This window comes from Eleutherodactylus coqui, chromosome 7, assembly GCF_035609145.1.
Source record: "Eleutherodactylus coqui strain aEleCoq1 chromosome 7, aEleCoq1.hap1, whole genome shotgun sequence".
In the NCBI taxonomy this organism is placed as follows: Eukaryota; Metazoa; Chordata; class Amphibia; order Anura; family Eleutherodactylidae; genus Eleutherodactylus; species Eleutherodactylus coqui.
Window position 1 is genome coordinate 111,956,199 of NC_089843.1, and position 17,237 is coordinate 111,973,435.

At 46.2% G+C, this 17,237-nt stretch overlaps 1 protein-coding gene across 2 annotated transcripts in view; it reads left to right on the forward strand.

Annotated features, from left to right (window-relative positions):
* The window catches only part of AADAT (aminoadipate aminotransferase), a 44,744-nt gene extending 41,698 nt beyond the window's left edge, over positions 1-3,046 (forward strand). For both annotated transcript variants that reach the window (XM_066573532.1, XM_066573533.1), the window contains exons 13-14: positions 162-263; positions 2,689-3,046. In XM_066573532.1, coding sequence (XP_066429629.1) covers positions 162-263; positions 2,689-2,733 — 147 coding nt within the window. In that variant the 3' untranslated portion in view covers positions 2,734-3,046. The remainder of the gene's footprint in view (positions 1-161; positions 264-2,688) is intronic.
* Positions 3,047-17,237: the final 14,191 nt, after the last annotated feature.

The following is a 17,237-nucleotide window of genomic DNA, read 5'->3' on the forward strand; positions in this document are numbered from 1 at the left end:
ATGGCCTAATGTCTCAACAGTCTATAATGAAGGAAATGTCATATTTTGTCTAATATTGCTCACAGCATGAAATGATGTAATAGAGTGTAATCCATGACCAGCAAAATACAAAAATGTGGTGCAACACTTATATATAGCTTTTGATGTCTGTGTGTTTGTAGGTTCTCCTAGTTCCTGGGTCAGCATTTAATATTGACAGCTCAGAGCCGAGTTCTTATGTGAGAGCCTCCTTCTCCCTCTCTACTCCAGAGCAGATAGACCAGGTAAGTACATATAGTAGTGTTATATATGTTGGCATGTAGGTAAAGCTCATTTGTCCAAATTAAGGAACACTAATGCAATGCCTTGTGCAGGGCCTGACAAATGGATTCTCTTTTTAATGTTCTTTGAATCCCTGTCTTATATAGCACCCTGTAAAATAGTATAAAACAGTGTGTATCTTTTGCCCGGAGTATTTTAATATTTTGTTCTTTATGCAATATAGAAAATGCCACATAGTAGTAATGGTTCTCTGTAGTCAGCTGCTGAGTGAAGGTTGTGTTCTGAATACCTTTTTATATAGGCCAGTGACCATGAACGAACATTTGCAATAATGATTGTTCACCCAATCATTCCCCTATGTATAGGCCAGTGATCAACTGGCAAACAAGAAAACGTTCATTTATTGGGTGATTGGATCATTTTGTATTACTGAAAAATCAACTTTGCTGGCAGCACATCTCCCCATTAAACATGGGATGTGCTGCCGACAGCGCTGCAAGTGTATGGGGGTCGGATGACTGTATTAACAATGGAAAGAATGATTGTTCTTTCCCCATTTAGATGGGATTGGCCTCTGTAAAGGCCATTAAAGGGATTATACTTAATTTATCAGGTTATTCCCTATCCACATGATAAGGGATAATTTGCTGATTGGCAGGGGTTTCACCGCTGAGGTCTCAGTGGTGGCCTCAATCTCCCTCAATCATCATCGTAATCTGGCTGAGCATGCGTGGCTGCTGCTCCATTTGTTACAGTGGGGCTGACAGAAATACCCTAGTGCTTGCCACTTGGCTATCTGCGCAGTCACATTGAAAGTGAAGGGTGTAGCAGCACACTTGTGCAACCAGCACTCTATCCAGCCTATTTACTGCAGAGGTGTATTAAGCCTGCAATGAGGAGGACCGGGGACACGGCATCCCTGTTCCCTGGATCAATAAGGGTCTCAACGGTGAGACCCCAGCCGATCAGCAAGTAATTCTCTATCCTGTGAGTAGGATAACTTTTGTTCCTGGTATAACCCCTCTAAACAAATACCAACCTTATTGATCGGTCTCGCTATCTATATATATATATAAAGGTGAAAGCCCTCACTCACTGACTGACTGACTCACCACTAATTCTCTAACTTCCCGATGTCATACAAACATGAAATTTGGCAGGAGAATTCTTTATGTCTAAAATAGGAAAACTAAAGGTCACAACTTGATTATTCAATGCTTAGTGCAAAAGTATTAGCACCCCTATGTAATGTAACTTCCCAGTGTCGTACAAACATGAAATTTGGCACCAGCATTCTTTAGGTCCTAAATAGGAAAAGTAAAGGGGTCACAACTTGATTATTCAATGCTAAGTGCAACAGTACTGGCACCCCTATGTAATGTAACTTCCCGGTGTCGTACAAACATGAAATTTGGCAGGAGCGTTCTTTCTGTCCTAAATAGGAAAAGTAAATGGGTCACAACTAGAGATGAGCGAGCGTACTCGGAAAAGCACTACTCGCTCGAGTAATTTGCTTTATCCGAGTATCGCTGTGCTCGTCCCTGAATATTCGGGTGCCGCTGCGGCTGACAGGTGAGTCGCAGCGGGGAGCAGGGGAGAGCGGGCGGGAGAGAGGGAGAGAAAGATCTTACCTCCGTTCCTCCCCGCTCTCCCCTGCAGCTCCCCGCTCCGTGCCGGCACCCGAATCTTCAGGGACGAGCACAGCGATACTTGGATAAAGCAAATTACTCGAGCGAGTAGTGCTTTTCCGAGTACGCTCGCTCATCTCTAGTCACAACTCAAAAATTCAATGATAAGTGCAAAAGTATTGGCACCCCTCTGTAATGTACCAAATCTAATTCTCTAACTTCCCGATGTCATACAAACATGAAATTTGGGATGATCATTCTTTAGGTTCTACATAGGAAAAATAAAGGGGTCACAACTTGATTATTCAATGCTAAGTGCAAAAGTAAGTGCACCCCTATGTAATGTAACTTCTCGGTGTCGTACAAGCGTGAAATTTGGTGTGAGCATTCTTTAGGAGGGGTGACACATTTTGCAGAGGAAAATCCGTACATGCAAAATGAGGAGAATCTAACGCTCCTCTATGTGTATACATATTTTATTCCTCGGTTACTCTAAAGTAACCTTGACTTCATAAACTTTCTGTCCAAACAACACATAAACAACTGTATCAAACTAACTCAGGCGAGGCCGGGTATATCAGCTAGTCTGACATATATATTAAGCTGTGAAATACCACTCTAACAAACAACGCACTCGAAAACATTATTCACCAGGAAATCTATAGGACCCACTAAAACCTAGGCCTATTTATGTATTTATTCTGAGATTCTGTGAACTGTGCAATTAATGTCTTGTATATTGTCTTGTCTTCCTTTTATACTAAACTGTTTTATTATTCAATTCTACCATCCATTGTAGGGACTGGAGAGACTGGCATCTCTTATCATTGCAGAAAGAAAATGAACCTGTTACGCCACAAATAAACACTTATTCTAGAATCTGTAGTATCTGTAGTGGAATCTGACTTACGTGCAAAGATCTAATAGAGATTTATTTTCTTATGCTGCTGTTGAGTTATAGAACGTGAACAACATGAGGAACAACTGATGGACATAACCATACTGAGCAGTTATAAAACCTTTACTATTTCTTCAGGCTAATGTGAACTACATGTACCCTTTTTGATCTGTTTATGTAATTGCATAATCTGCACCAGATAAAAATTATGTATTTTCATAAATTACATAATAAAAATTATTACTTTGGTGAAAAACAACGAGGTAACATGCAACAAAGTTGATTACTGTTACTATGGAAGCCCTTATTACTTATTTGAGATCAGGCAGTCATGAATCCTACCGACACACACTTTAAAAACATACTAAAGGGTAAAGTAACTTCCTATATAAAAAAAAGGTTTTGGTACCGTGTTAGCCAGGAGAGTAAAGTGTGATTGTTCTCAGTAAAAGAAACCATGTAATCTTGTAGATATGATACCTTTTAATGGCTAACAAACATATATGATGTTACAGCGAGCTTTCGGGTTCTTATCGACCCTTCGTCAAGCTAAAATGAAGCTGGTTTGGATGGTACACAATGTTAGAATTGTGTGCCATCCAAACCAGTTTTATTTCTTATCTTATTTTATTTCTTATCTTATTCCTGATGAAGGGTCGATAAGAACCCGAAAGCTTGTTGGAACATCATGTATGTTTGTTAGTCATTAAAAGGTATCATATCTACAAGATTACTTGGTTTCTCTTACTGAGAACAATCACACGTAACTTCCTATTAAACGGTGAGTGTCAGAATAGCAAAATAAGACTGTGTTAATGGCAAAAAGAAGCCTTAGCAAACTTAAAAAGCATAGAAAACATAAATTGAAAATTTATTAGGCATAACTTATCATTATGATTGAAACAACATATCTGTATAGTTCTCATAACCTGTATAGCTACAGGGTTTATATGAGTCTAGAAAAACATGGCTCCTTTCTTCCAGAAACAGCGCCACTCTTGCAACTGTGTCTTGAAAAAGCAGCCATGCTTTTCCAGTCTTATACTTATTTATGTTGCTCTACCTTAAGAGCAAACTGGTATCAAACTACTAATGACCACTTGTCCATCCATGCGTGAGTTACATGCGCCCACCCTAATCACATGATAGTGATGTCATCATAGGTCCTGTTCCATAGCAACTGAGGCAGCGGGGGTTTGTAGAGGATGCATAACTCACTTACTTGGGATACCCTCCGGATGAAGGACCTGTGATGATGTCACTGTCATGTGATTAGGGGCGGGGCATGTAACTCCTGATAATAAGGAGCAAGAGTAAGTGAGTTACATGCTCCACCCCTGATCACATGACATTGACGTCATCAAAGGTCCTTCATCCCAAGTGAGTGAGTTACATAATCCGACCCTGATCACATGACAGTGATGTCATCAAAGGTCCTGTAAGCACATGGCTGCTGTCTGGCTAGGTATTCATTAGTATTCCATAGCAACTAAGGCCCTACAGGGTTTGTAGGGAACACCTACAGCAGGCGTGTGCCTACAAGATCTCTGATGATGTCACCATCATGTGATCAGTCTCCTATGTGGGAGCAGTCTGGGTTCACATGACCAGGGGTTGATCAGTGTGTGCTGGACTTTGCACATGACATCCTGTGATCAGAAACACCATACCACATTATGGCCATGAAGCAATCTGCTTTCGGATAATGTGCTGACCTCTCCTCTGCACAACAGAAAGCAACGTTTGGTAGTCATGGGCAAATGTGGTGACTTGACTTTGACCTTGTGTTGAATGTTGGTGCCCAGAGGTGTGGTTCCAGTATTTCAGAAACAGTCATACTTGCTGACTGTTTCCAAACCACGGTATCAAGAGTGTACCAAGAATAGTTGAACCATTGACAGAGATCCTACAGATCACACAGCAGCAGGCCACATGTGGTTGATCCTAGAAACATCAGTTGGCACGTCTGGTATTTCAGCAACTACTTGTCATAGTGGACTAACTGACCCAGCAGTACAACAGCAGGGAATTTAGACAAATGTACGCAGTGACCATGCGGCATACTTTGTGTTGAAGTGGGCTCAGCCAAAGACCAACGCGTGCCCCTGATGACCTCACTTCATTGACAACATCTTGCATAGGTCCAGAAAAGACGTCACTGCACCTTGGACACATGTAAAAAGGTCAAACGAAGCAAGATCAGCACTTTGGAACTTTTCATAGAAAATGTAAAAATTTATTTTATTCCACCACAAGTAAAACACATTTTACTTGTGGAGGAATAAAATAAGTTTTTACTTTTTCTATGAAAAGTTCCAGAGTGCCGATCTTGCTTCGTTTGATCGTATGGTAACTATATCTATCAGTCACTGAGTCCAGACCTGACTGATAGAATCTTGCACCATATTTCCAGGCTCCCCCACATGGTGGTTATACTGGTTGTGCTGCTGCTCAATATCTTATTATTTGCACATGGAAAAAGGTCGTCCGGAGTGACAAGTCCCTTTTCCTGCTGAAGCATGTGAATAGCCAGCTCTACATCTTGCAAAAACACCATGAAGCCCTAACCCAAAGGTGCACCATTGGGGTTCAACAGACTGGTGGTGGCAATGTCATGGCCTTTGACTGTTGGGCATCATACCAGAATCTTGAATGGTGAACACTACAAGGACCTGTTAGCTGACCATCTGCACCCATATCTTCAGGAAGTCTTCCCTAAGCACATCAGTATCTTTCAACAGGACAGTGCTCCATGTCATTGAGCTCAGATTATTAGGAAGTGGTTGGAGGGACATGACAATGAATTTTCCATACTACCTTGCCCCCAAACTAACTGGACTGTAACCCAATTGAACATGTTTTCGATATGCTGCTAAGGGCTTTGCTCCCACTTATTCACAAAATATGCAGCATATAATGGAGCTGCTTCAGTGGGCATGGGTCAAGTTGAGTATGGAGGATGTTCACCACCTTGTAGAATCTGTTCCCCAATGTCTGAGAGGCGTGATCGACTAAAAAGGTGGACCAACCCGTTATTGAGTAGGTGTTCCTAATACAGTGATCATTCAGTGTATGAGCTAAAAGCCCCATACACACAGCAGAGAGTCTGTAGGTTGCGACACAGATTCTGTTACTGCTGAACAGTACTCTGCTGGATGCCTCATGCGCTGAGAAATGCTCTCTACATACCGTATGCAATGGAGCATGCAACAATAGTTTTCCGCAGGAGGATTCTATTATGGCTCTGTTGAACTCGAAGGTTCTATGGAGCAGTAATAGAGCCATGTGCATGAGCCCTCGGACTTCAGCATACAAGAAGGGTCTGACCCATGGTATCTGCATTTCTACAGCACAAGAACTCTAGAGGTATTGTCTTTAAATGTAGCACTTTGCCTCATTAAGGATCTCAGTTTCTCAATAATGCACGCTTATGAGTCTGCCGATACTGAGAGCTGGACATGTTTCATGTTGTAATGCAAGATAAAGCTCTCTACCTTAAAAGCTTTTATCCCTCGGGGGATCATAAACCCTTGCAGCAATTACCCTTTCATTTATGCTGCCTTCTAGAACATTTAAATAACTGTCAGTGACATGACATCTCGTTGTATATGATATTTCCTTTTAGAACTTCTGCTGTTCATTTTTTCTGGTAAAAGTGCTTGTTATAGTTAGGAACATCTCTGATTAGCTGCATACAGTGACTTACCTACGGTATATGGGCTACAGAGGTCACAGCCAGAACTTCTATAGAAGAGAACAGAGTGGCACAGTATACCCTGCGAAGAATATCAGATTAGATGGAGCTGTCTCACCTACATAAATGAAGTTATTTTTTTATGCAGTGTACAAAAGGTGTCACCACATCTGCACATGATGGAAATGATTAGATAGGGAGAGAATGTCTTAGCGCTAGAGTCCAATGACATCAGACTACAAGTCTGGCTGTATTCCGTGATGTCATCTCCTTACCTGGACCTTAAGACATGTTTACTCACTGCTCTTTTAGTGTTTGGCATCCATTTTTTTGTAAATAAAGCCAGAATTGGATTCAGATGAGAAGTAATGTATATAGGGAAACTTTATATATCTCCCTCCTTTTTGGAAACCGTTTTGGCAAGAAAATAAACCCATAGGCAGAAAACGCCTACAAATTGAATGATCACGATTTTTCTCAGATGTAATTCACGTAAAGGTCATAGTAACTGACTTTGGCAGCTGCATTACCAAATGTCCCTAGGGAATCTATTTCTCCTTCGGCTGTCTGTCCACGGGCGTTGCGATAACCGACGGCGGATCTCCGCCATGGGAGCCACCGCCGAGGAGCCAGCTGACGGATCTCCGCAGTGAGCCTATCTGACAGATAGGCTCACCACGGACAATCGCGCCAATTCGCAGCATGCTGCGATTTGCCGTCCCGAACGGAGAATCGCTATGATTCTCCGCTTGTGGACAGGGGGCTGCACTTTCCACAGCAACGCTATGGAAAGTGTTCACTGCGTTCCCCGCGGCCGGATTCTTCCCAGCTCTAGGACATCTAGACTTTTGGCCAGGCTTGGAGCAAATTTTGCACTGTGGGGGGGAAGTATTGAGTTTCTACTTTATCCTATCGAACATCCCGTTCTTTGAGTTTTTGCAAGTCTCTGGTTAAGGACGTTTTACACGGGACAATGATTAGGACCGATCATTGGCCCATCAGCTGATTGAATCGGTTATGTGGGCTTGAAAATGTTCTCTTCTCAGTAGCCTATCTTCCTTATGTAAGCAGGAGGATATGCTGCTTATGAATGCACACAGTATGGGGATGGCTAATTCCATTCACAATCAGTTGTCCCCATCCTACCAATCTTCTGCCACATACAAATGGCAATACGAGTGTCATTCGACATGCTACTTGTCAGCACTCGTTATAACAGAGAACCAGCTTGTGTAAAGTGTCCATTGTCCCAGCTTATATGCAGATTACATAACCAATTTGAGACGTCTTTCATTTTGCCACTGATACAGAGCATCCCTGCAACCCCTATTTTCTCTAATAAAGTGTACAGTGGTGCTTGAAAGTTTGTGAACCCTTCAGAATTATCCATATTTCTGCTTATTTTTTACCTAAAGTTACATCATATTTTCAAGCAAGTTCTAAAAGTAGATAAAGAAAACCAAATCAAGCAAATGAGTCAAAATATTAGACTTGGGTCATTTTATCTATTAAGGAAAATGATCCAATATTGCATATCTGTGAGTGACAAAAGTATGTGAACCTTTGTTTTCAGGATCTGGTGTGCGCGCTTTGTGCAGCAATAGCTGCATCTAAATGTTTCTGGTAATTGTCGATTAGTCCTGCACATCAGCTTGGAGGTATTTTAGCCCAATCCTTCATACAGAACTGCTTCAACTCTGTTGTGTTGGTGGGTTTCCTCCCATGAATCGCTCGCTTCAGGTCCTTCCATCACATTTCCATAAGATTAATGTCAGGACTTTGACTTAGACATTTCAAAATGTTAACTTTATTCTTCTTTAACCCTTGTATGGTAGCAATTTCAAAGTGCAGAACTGCAATGAACAAGTCTGTGGTAGAGATGAGCGAGCATACTCATCCGAGCTTGATGCTCGTTCGAGTATTAGGGTGTTCGAGATGCTCATTACTCGAGACGAGCACCACGCGATGTTCGAGTTACTTTCACTTTCATCTCTGAGACGTTAGCACGCTTTTCTGGCCAATAGAAAGACAGGGAAGGCATTACAACTTCCCCCTGCGACGTTCAAGCCCTATACCACCCCCCTGCAGTGAGTGGTCGGTGAGATCAGGTGTCACCTGAGTATTTAAATCGGCCCCTCCCGCGGCTCGCCACAGATGCATTCTGACAGATATCAGGGAAAGTGCTGCTGATGCTGCTGCTGCTATAGGACAGTGTTAGGTGTTATTTTAGTCTTCAAGAACCCCAACGGTCCTTCTTAGGGCCTCATCTGACCGTGTGCAGTACTGTTGAGGCTGCTGGGAGCAGTGTTGCACAATTTTTTCTTTTTTTATGTATATCGGGCGTGCAGAGCATTGCGTCCGCAGTCTGCAGTCATTTTACTCAGTATAGGGGCAGTACTGGTGAGGCAGGGAAAGAGGTATACTGGCTATATAGGCAGTGTGGTTGTTCCCACAAAGTTAAAAAACATACAAGATTTGGCCTGCCTGTCAGTGCCTTCCGTTTACAGCGTCTCTGCTGGGTGTAGTAGTTGTTGAATTAATACCCAGCCTTGCGCATAATTGTTTCCTGCCTCTGCAGTGCGTTACGTACGCGAAGTCAGCCTCCAACAGGGCAATCGAAATACAGTGCATATCACAGGCAGTGTGGTTGTTCCCACAAAGTTAAAAAATATACAAGATTTGGCCTGCCTGTCAGTGCCTTCCGTTTACAGCGTCTCTGCTGGGTGTAGTAGTTGTTGAATTAATACCCAGCCTTGCGCATAATTGTTTCCTGCCTCTGCAGTGCGTTACGTACGCGAAGTCAGCCTCCAACAGGGCAATCGAAATACAGTGCATATCACAGGCAGTGTGGTTGTTCCCACAAAGTTAAAAAATATACAAGATTTGGCCTGCCTGTCAGTGCCTTCCGTTTACAGCGTCTCTGCTGGGGGTAGTAGTTGGTGAATTAATACCCAGCCTTGTGCATAATTGTTTCCTTCCTCTGCAGTGCGTTACGTACGCGAAGTCAGCCTCCAACAGGGCAATCGAAATACAGTGCATATCACAGGCAGTGCGGTTGTTCCCACAAAGTTAAAAATTATACAAGATTTGGCCTGCCTGTCAGTGCCTTCCGTTTACAGCGTCTCTGCTGGGTGTAGTAGTTGGTGTATTAATACCCAGCCTTGCGCATAATTGTTTCCTGCTCTGCAGTGCGTTACGTACGCGAAGTCAGCCTCCAACCACAGGCCAATAAGCGGCACATTTAATTACAGTGTTCTGTTTCTGCTAATCTCGTAATACACCATGCTGAGGGGTAGGGGTAGGCCTAGAGGACGTGGACGGGGGCGAGGACGCGGAGGCCCAAGTCAGGGTGTGGGCACAGGCCGAGCTCCTGATCCAGGTGTATCGCAGCCGACTGCTGCGGGATTAGGAGAGAGGCAAGTTTCTGGTGTCCCCAGATTCATCTCACAATTAATGGGTCCACGCGGTAGACCTTTATTAGAAAATGAGCAGTGTGAGCAGGTCCTGTCATGGATGGCAGAAAGTGCATCCAGCAATCTATGGACCACCCAGACTTCTACGCCGTCCACTGCTGCAACTCTGAATCCTCTGGCTGCTGCTCCTGCTTCCTCCCAGCCTCCTCACTCCATTAAAATGACACATTCTGAGGAGCAGGCAGACTCCCAGGAACTGTTCTCGGGCCCCTGCCCAGAATGGGCAGCAATGGTTCCTCTCCCACCGGAGGAGTTTGTCGTGACCGATGCCCAACCTTTGGAAAGTTCCCGGGGTCTGGGGGATGAGGCTGGGGACTTCCGGCAACTGTCTCAAGAGCTTTCAGTGGGTGAGGAGGATGATGACGATGAGACACAGTTGTCTATCAGTGAGGTAGTAGTAATTTCAGTAAGTCCAAGGAAGGAGCGCACAGAGGATTCGGAGGAAGAGCAGCTAGACGATGAGGTGACTGACCCCACCTGGTTTGCTAAGCCTACTGAGGACAGGTCTTCAGAGGGGGGAGGCAAGTGCAGCAGCAGGGCAGGTTGGAAGAGGCAGTGCGGTGGCCAGGGGTAGAGGCAGGGCCAGACCGAATAATCCACCAACTGTTTCCCAAAGCGCCCCCTCGCGCCATGCCACCCTGCAGACGACCGACGAACTGTGGTGTGCAAGGTTTGTCGCGCCAAGATCAGCCGGGGAGCCACCACCACCAGCATGCGCAGGCATATGATGGCCAAGCACCCCACAACGTGGGACGAAGGCCGTTCACCGCCTCCGGTTTGCACCACTGCCTCACCCCCTGTGTCCCAACCTGCCACTGAGATCCAAATCCCCTCTCAGGACACAGGCACGACCGTCTCCCGGCCTGCACCCACACCCTCACCTGCGCTGTCCTCGGCCCCATCCAGCAATGTCTCTCAGCGCAGCGTCCAGCCGTCGCTAGCTCAACCGTTTGAGCGCAAGCGCAAGTACGCAGCCACGCACCCGCACGCTCAAGCGTTAAACATGCACATAGCCAAATTGATCAGCCTGGAGATGCTGCCGTATAGGCTTGTGGAAACGGAGGCTTTCAAAAACATGATGGTGGCGGCCCCGTGCTACTCGGTTCCCAGTCGCCACTACTTTTCCCGATGTGCCGTCTCAGCCCTGCACGACCACGTCTCCCGCAACATTGTACGCGCCCTCAACAACGCGGTTACTGCCAAGGTCCACTTAACAATGGACACGTGGACAAGCACTGGCGGGCAGGGCCACTATATCTCCCTGGCGGCACATTGGGTGAATTTAGTGGAGGCTGGGACCGAGTCAGAGCCTGGGTCCACTCACGTCCTACCCATCCCCAGAATTGCGGGCCCCAGCTCGGTGCTGGTATCTGCGGCGGTGTATGCTTCCTCAACTAAACCACCCTCCTCCCCCTCCTCCTCCTACGCAACCTCTGTCTCGCAATCAAGATGTGTCAGCAGCAGCACGTCGCCAGCCGTCGTGTTGCGCGGCGTGGCAGCACAGCGGTGGCCAAGCGTCAGCAGGCCGTGCTGAAACTATTCAGCTTAGGAGAGAAGAGGCACACGGCCCACGAACTGCTGCAGGGTCTGACAGAGCAGACCGACCGCTGGCTTTCGCCGCTGAGCCTCCAACCGGGCATGGTCGTGTGTGACAACGGCCGTAACCTGGTGGCGGCTCTGCAGCTCGGCAGCCTCACGCACGTGCCATACCTGGCCCACGTCTTTAATTTGGTGGTTCAGCGCTTTCTGAAAAGCTACCCACGCTTGTCAGACCTGCTCGTAAAGGTGCGCCGGCTCAGCGCACATTTCCACAAGTCCAAGACGGACGCTGCCACCCTGCGGACCCTGCAACATCGGTTTAATCTGCCAGTGCACCGACTGCTGTGCGACGTGCCCACATGGTGGAACTCTACGCTCCACATGTTGGCCAGGCTCTATGAGCAGCGTAGAGCTATAGTGGAATACCAACTCCAACATGGGCGGCGTAGTGGGAATCAGCCTCCTCAATTCTTTACAGAAGAGTGGGCCTGGTTGGCAGACATCTGCCAGGTCCTTGGAAACTTTGAGGAGTCTACCCAGATGGTGAGCGGGGATGCTGCAATCATTAGCGTCACCATTCCTCTGCTATGCCTCTTGAGAAGTTCCCTGCAAAGCATAAAGGCAGACGCTTTGCGCTCGGAAACGGAGGCGGGGGAAGACAGTATGTCGCTGGATAGTCAGAGCACCCTCATGTCTATATCTCAGCGCGTTGAGGAGGAGGAGGAGGAGGAGCATGAGGAAGAGGGGGAAGAGACAGCTTGGCCCACTGCTGAGGGTACCCATGCTGCTTGCCTGTCATCCTTTCAGCGTGTATGGCCTGAGGAGGAGGAGGAGGATCCTGAAAGTGATCTTCCTAGTGAGGACAGCCATGTGTTGCGTACAGGTACCCTGGCACACATGGCTGACTTCATGTTAGGATGTCTTTCTTGTGACCCTCGCATTACACGCATTCTGACCACTACGGATTACTGGGCGTACACACTTCTCGACCCACGGTATAAGAAGAACCTTTCCACTCTCATACCCGAAGAGGAAAGGGGTTCGAGAGTGATGCTATACCACAGGACCGTGGCGGACAAACTGATGGTAAAATTCCCATCCGACAGCGATAGTGGCAGAAGGCGCAGTTCCGAGGGCCAGGTAGCAGGGGAGGCACGGAGATCAGGCAGCATGTACAGCGCAGGCAGGGGAACACTCTCCAAGGCCTTTGACAGCTTTATGGCTCCCCAGCAAGACTGTGTCACTGCTCCCCAATCAAGGCTGAGTCAGCGGGAGCACTGTAAAAGGATGGTGAGGGAGTACGTAGCCGATCGCACGACCGTCCTCCGTGACGCCTCTGCCCCTTACAACTACTGGGTGTCGAAGCTGGACACGTGGCCTGAACTTGCGCTGTATGCCCTGGAGGTGCTTGCTTGTCCTGCGGCTAGCGTCTTGTCAGAGAGGGTGTTTAGTGTGGCTGGGGGAATCATCACGGATAAGCGTACCCGCCTGTCAACCGACAGTGCCGACAGGCTTACACTCATAAAGATGAACAAAGCCTGGATTTCCCCAGACTTCTCTTCTCCACCAGCGGACAGCAGGGGTACCTAAACAATACGTAGGCTGCACCCACGGATGGAAGCATCGTTCTCTATCACCATAAAAAACGGGGAGCTTTTAGCTGCATCAATCTGTGTATTATATTCATCCCCCTCCTCCTGCTCCTCCTCCTGAAACCTCACGTAATCACGCCGAACGGGCAATTTTTCTTAGGCCCACAAGGCACAGTCATATTACTTTTGTAAACAATGTTTATACGTTTCAATGCTCATTAAAGCCTTGAAACTTGCACCTGAACCAATTTTTATTTTAACTGGGCTGCCTCCAGGCCTAGTTACAAATTAAGCCACATTAACCAAAGTGATTAATGGGTTTCACCTGCCCTCTTGGTTGGGCATGGGCAATTTTTCTGAGGTACATTAGTACTGTTGGTACACCAATTTTTTTGGGCCCTCGCCTACAGTGTAATCCTAGTAATTTTTAGCCCACCTGCATTAAACCTGACGTTACCTCAGCTGTGCTGGGCACTGCAATGGGATATATTTATGTACCGCCGGTGGCTTCCTGGGAGCCACCCATGCTGTCGGTCGACACGGAGTTGTAACTGCATGTGTCCACTTCTAAAGAACCCCAGTCTGACTGGGGCATGCAGTGTGGGCCGAAGCCCACCTGCATTAAACCTGACGTTACCTCAGCTGTGCTGGGCATTAATCACGCCGAACGGGCAATTTTTCTTGGGCCCACAAGGCTCAGTCATATTACTTTTGTAAACAATGTTTATACGTTTCAATTCTCATTAAAGCGTTGAAACTTGCACCTGAACCAATTTTTATTTTATGGTTCAAAAGGATTTTATTGGTCTGCCGTGCTTACATAATGTGTACAATATTATACAAAGATGTCGATAGACAAACTATATAAACAATCTAAACTTCTATTCTTTTCTTGTCTTGTTGTCTTCTTTCCTGTAATGTAATCTTTTGCTATAAGGCAGTTTATTTTCTTAACTAAACATTTTTGAACAACTCCAAAATATCTGGTTCTTATACTATGTTTAGATACATTCCTAGATTAATTATAACATTCAACTGGAATTGATAATTGGAGTAAAATAGAATATAGAAAAAATAGAGAGAAGAGATGAGATGGGACGGGGGGAAAGGAGGGGGGGAATAGGGAGTGTTGTGTGGGGTGAAATCCGGTCTAAGTCCCATGAAGATTAGGTTGTATCTACTGTTTTGGGGTTAATAATCCGTTGGTTGTGGTATTACTACGGTCATGTTCGTGATTGGGGGGGCACCGGTTTCCAGCCAAGTGGTTAGGTCGGAAGAGTGCCGGAACTGATCCCAGATCATCCAGGTAACAATGTGTTTCTCATACCTTAGTTCATCTTTAGCACATAGCTCTTCCATATGTTTTATCTGATCCATGGCCTCCAGCCACATTATTCTAGTGGGGGGTGACGTAGATTTCCAAACTCTGGGTATTATTTGTCTCATGGTCAGAACAAAGAATCTGAGGAAGGATTTTTTAGCTTGTGTCACTGGTCCGGGGAGCATAGATAGTAATGCAATCTCTGGTGTAAATAGAACGTGGTTTCTACTGACCGCCGTGTAAAGGGCATTGACCTCCTGCCAAAGGGGTTGAATGCGAGGGCATGACCACCATAGGTGGATAAATGACCCTTTTTCTGTTAGGCATCTCCAGCAGGTATCCGGATACTGGGGGAATATCCTGGCTAATTTCACTGGGGTCTGGTACCATCTTATTAGAATTTTATAATTTAAATCCTGTATTCTGTTAGAGATAGTAATTTTGTGTGATAGGATGTATGCCTTTTCCCAGGACTCCTCTGGGGGGATGCCAGTCAGGTCTTGCTCCCAATTCCTTATTATATCCCTCCCACTGTTTTGGGTGTCTCTTTCGATCAGCATCCGATACAATGCTGATATTGTTGATTGTTCTGAAGCGGGTGAGATGCTTATTTTCTCGAAAGAGGTAATGGGACGGCTTAGTTGTTGGATGGTTCCTAGTGACCTGATGTAGTGTCTAAGCTGTAGGTACTGGAACCATGCTCCGGGCTGGGGTCTCCCATCTCCCTGTATATCATTCAATGGCCTGAGTCCCTCTTCCGAGACCACGTCCCGGACCCTTATCATGGTATTTGGTGAGTTTTGTATCAGAGGTATGCCTCTGAAAAAGTCAGGGCACTCGGGGTTGCCTGTCAGGGGGGTCAAGGGACCAGGTTTGTTGATTAGGCCTTTTGTGGTCGCGTATTCTAAACAGGCTGCAATCATGTTTTCTGTAAAGGGTGATAGTCCCTGACCTCTGTGGTGTCCTTTGCCCGGTAGCCATATGAGACCCAGCCCTTTAAAGGGGGTCGAGTTTTGTTCCGCTCTTGCCCATAATTTTTGCGTTCCGTCGCTCTGTAATTCTAGGATGTGCTTAGTTAGAGAGGCCTTGTGGTACAAGGCTAGGTTTGGAATGCCCATTCCCCCTAAGTCCTTAGGTGCTGTCAGAGCCCTCCAATTTCATCTTGGCCTGTTGTTTCCCCAAATAAATTTCATCATGGATCTCCTAATCTTCAGAAGGAATGTCCTGGGTAGCTTTATGGGTACCGTCTGAAACATGTATAAAAATCTAGGGAGGACGTTCATTTTGACGGTGTTAATCTTCCCAAACCAGGACAGATGGACCGCCTTCCATCTATCAAAGTCCGTCTCTAATTTGGTTAGAAGAGTTTTATAGTTTTTCTGGAAAAGCTGGTCTAGGTCTGGTGTCATCGTGACCCCTAGGTACTTGATCTCATCCTGTCTCCAGGCAAAAGGAAGGGATGGTCTTAAGGTGGCGACTTCTAAGTCTGTTAGTGTGATATTTAAGATTACTGATTTACTCAGATTTACTTTAAAGTTAGAGAGCCGTCCAAACCTTTTAAATTCCTCTAATATGTTGGGGAGACCTATCCTGGGGTTTGTGATGTACAGTAAAAGATCGTCCGCATATAGAGCTGTTTTATGTTCTGTGCCATCCAGCTTAATCCCGCATATGTCCGGGTTCGCTCGGAGGGCACCTGCCAGGGTCTCCATAACCAATATGTATAGGGAGGGAGACAGGGGACACCCTTGACGCGTTCCATTGCGGATCTGGATTGGGTCTGACAGCTGGCCGTTGACCCGGATGCGAGCCGTGGGGTCTCTGTATAAAGCCATTATTCTGCTTCTGAGTTTGGGACCGCAGCCGACCCTCCCCAGGACCGCCTCCAGGAACCCCCAGCTTACCCTGTCAAATGCTTTCTCCGCATCTACCGATAGGAGACAAAGGGGGTCCCCGGATTTAACTGCTCGTGATATAAGAGCCAGCGTTCGTATCGTGTTATCCCCTGCCTCCCTCCCCGGGACGAAGCCAACCTGGTCTTTGTGAACTAATGATGGTATGTGTGTTTGTAGACGGGTGGCCAGGATCTTTGCATAGATTTTTGTGTCGATGTTTAGGAGGGAGATCGGCCTGTAGCTACCACAGGCTGCTGGATCCTTGCCCGGCTTTGGGATGACTGTAATCACTGCTTGTAGGCCTTGGGTTGTAAAAGGGCATGTGTGCGAGATGGAGTTGAAGGTGTGGAGTAGTAGGGGGGCTAAGTGTTCCTCCAATTTTTATTTTAACTGTGCTGCCTACAGGCCTAGTTACAAATTAAGCCACATTAACCAAAGTGATTAATGGGTTTCACCTGCCCTCTTGGTTGGGCATGGGCAATTTTTCTGAGGTACATTAGTACTGTTGGTACTGCAATTTTTTTGGGCCCTTGCCTACAGTGTAATCCTAGTAATTTTTATGGGCTTCGCCTGCACTCAGGCTACAGCAAGGTGTGTGGGGTTGGCCCACACTTTTGCTACATAAATGTAACTGGGGCCTTGTCTATACTGCAACTACTGAAATGTGAAAGAGACTGTTATCTCCCTAAACTGCTGCAACGTGAATGTTACTGTGGCCTGTCTTGACTGCTACTACTACTGAAATAGAACTAATACTGTGCTCCCCCTATACTGCTGCTTCGGAATTGTTACTGGGGCCTGTCTGGACTGCTATTACTACTGAAATGGAACTAATACTGAGCTCCCCCTATCATGCTGCTAGTGATATGTTACTGGGGTGTGGAAACGGAGGCTTCCCAAAGACATGATGGTGGCGAGGCCATTTCCCACCAACGC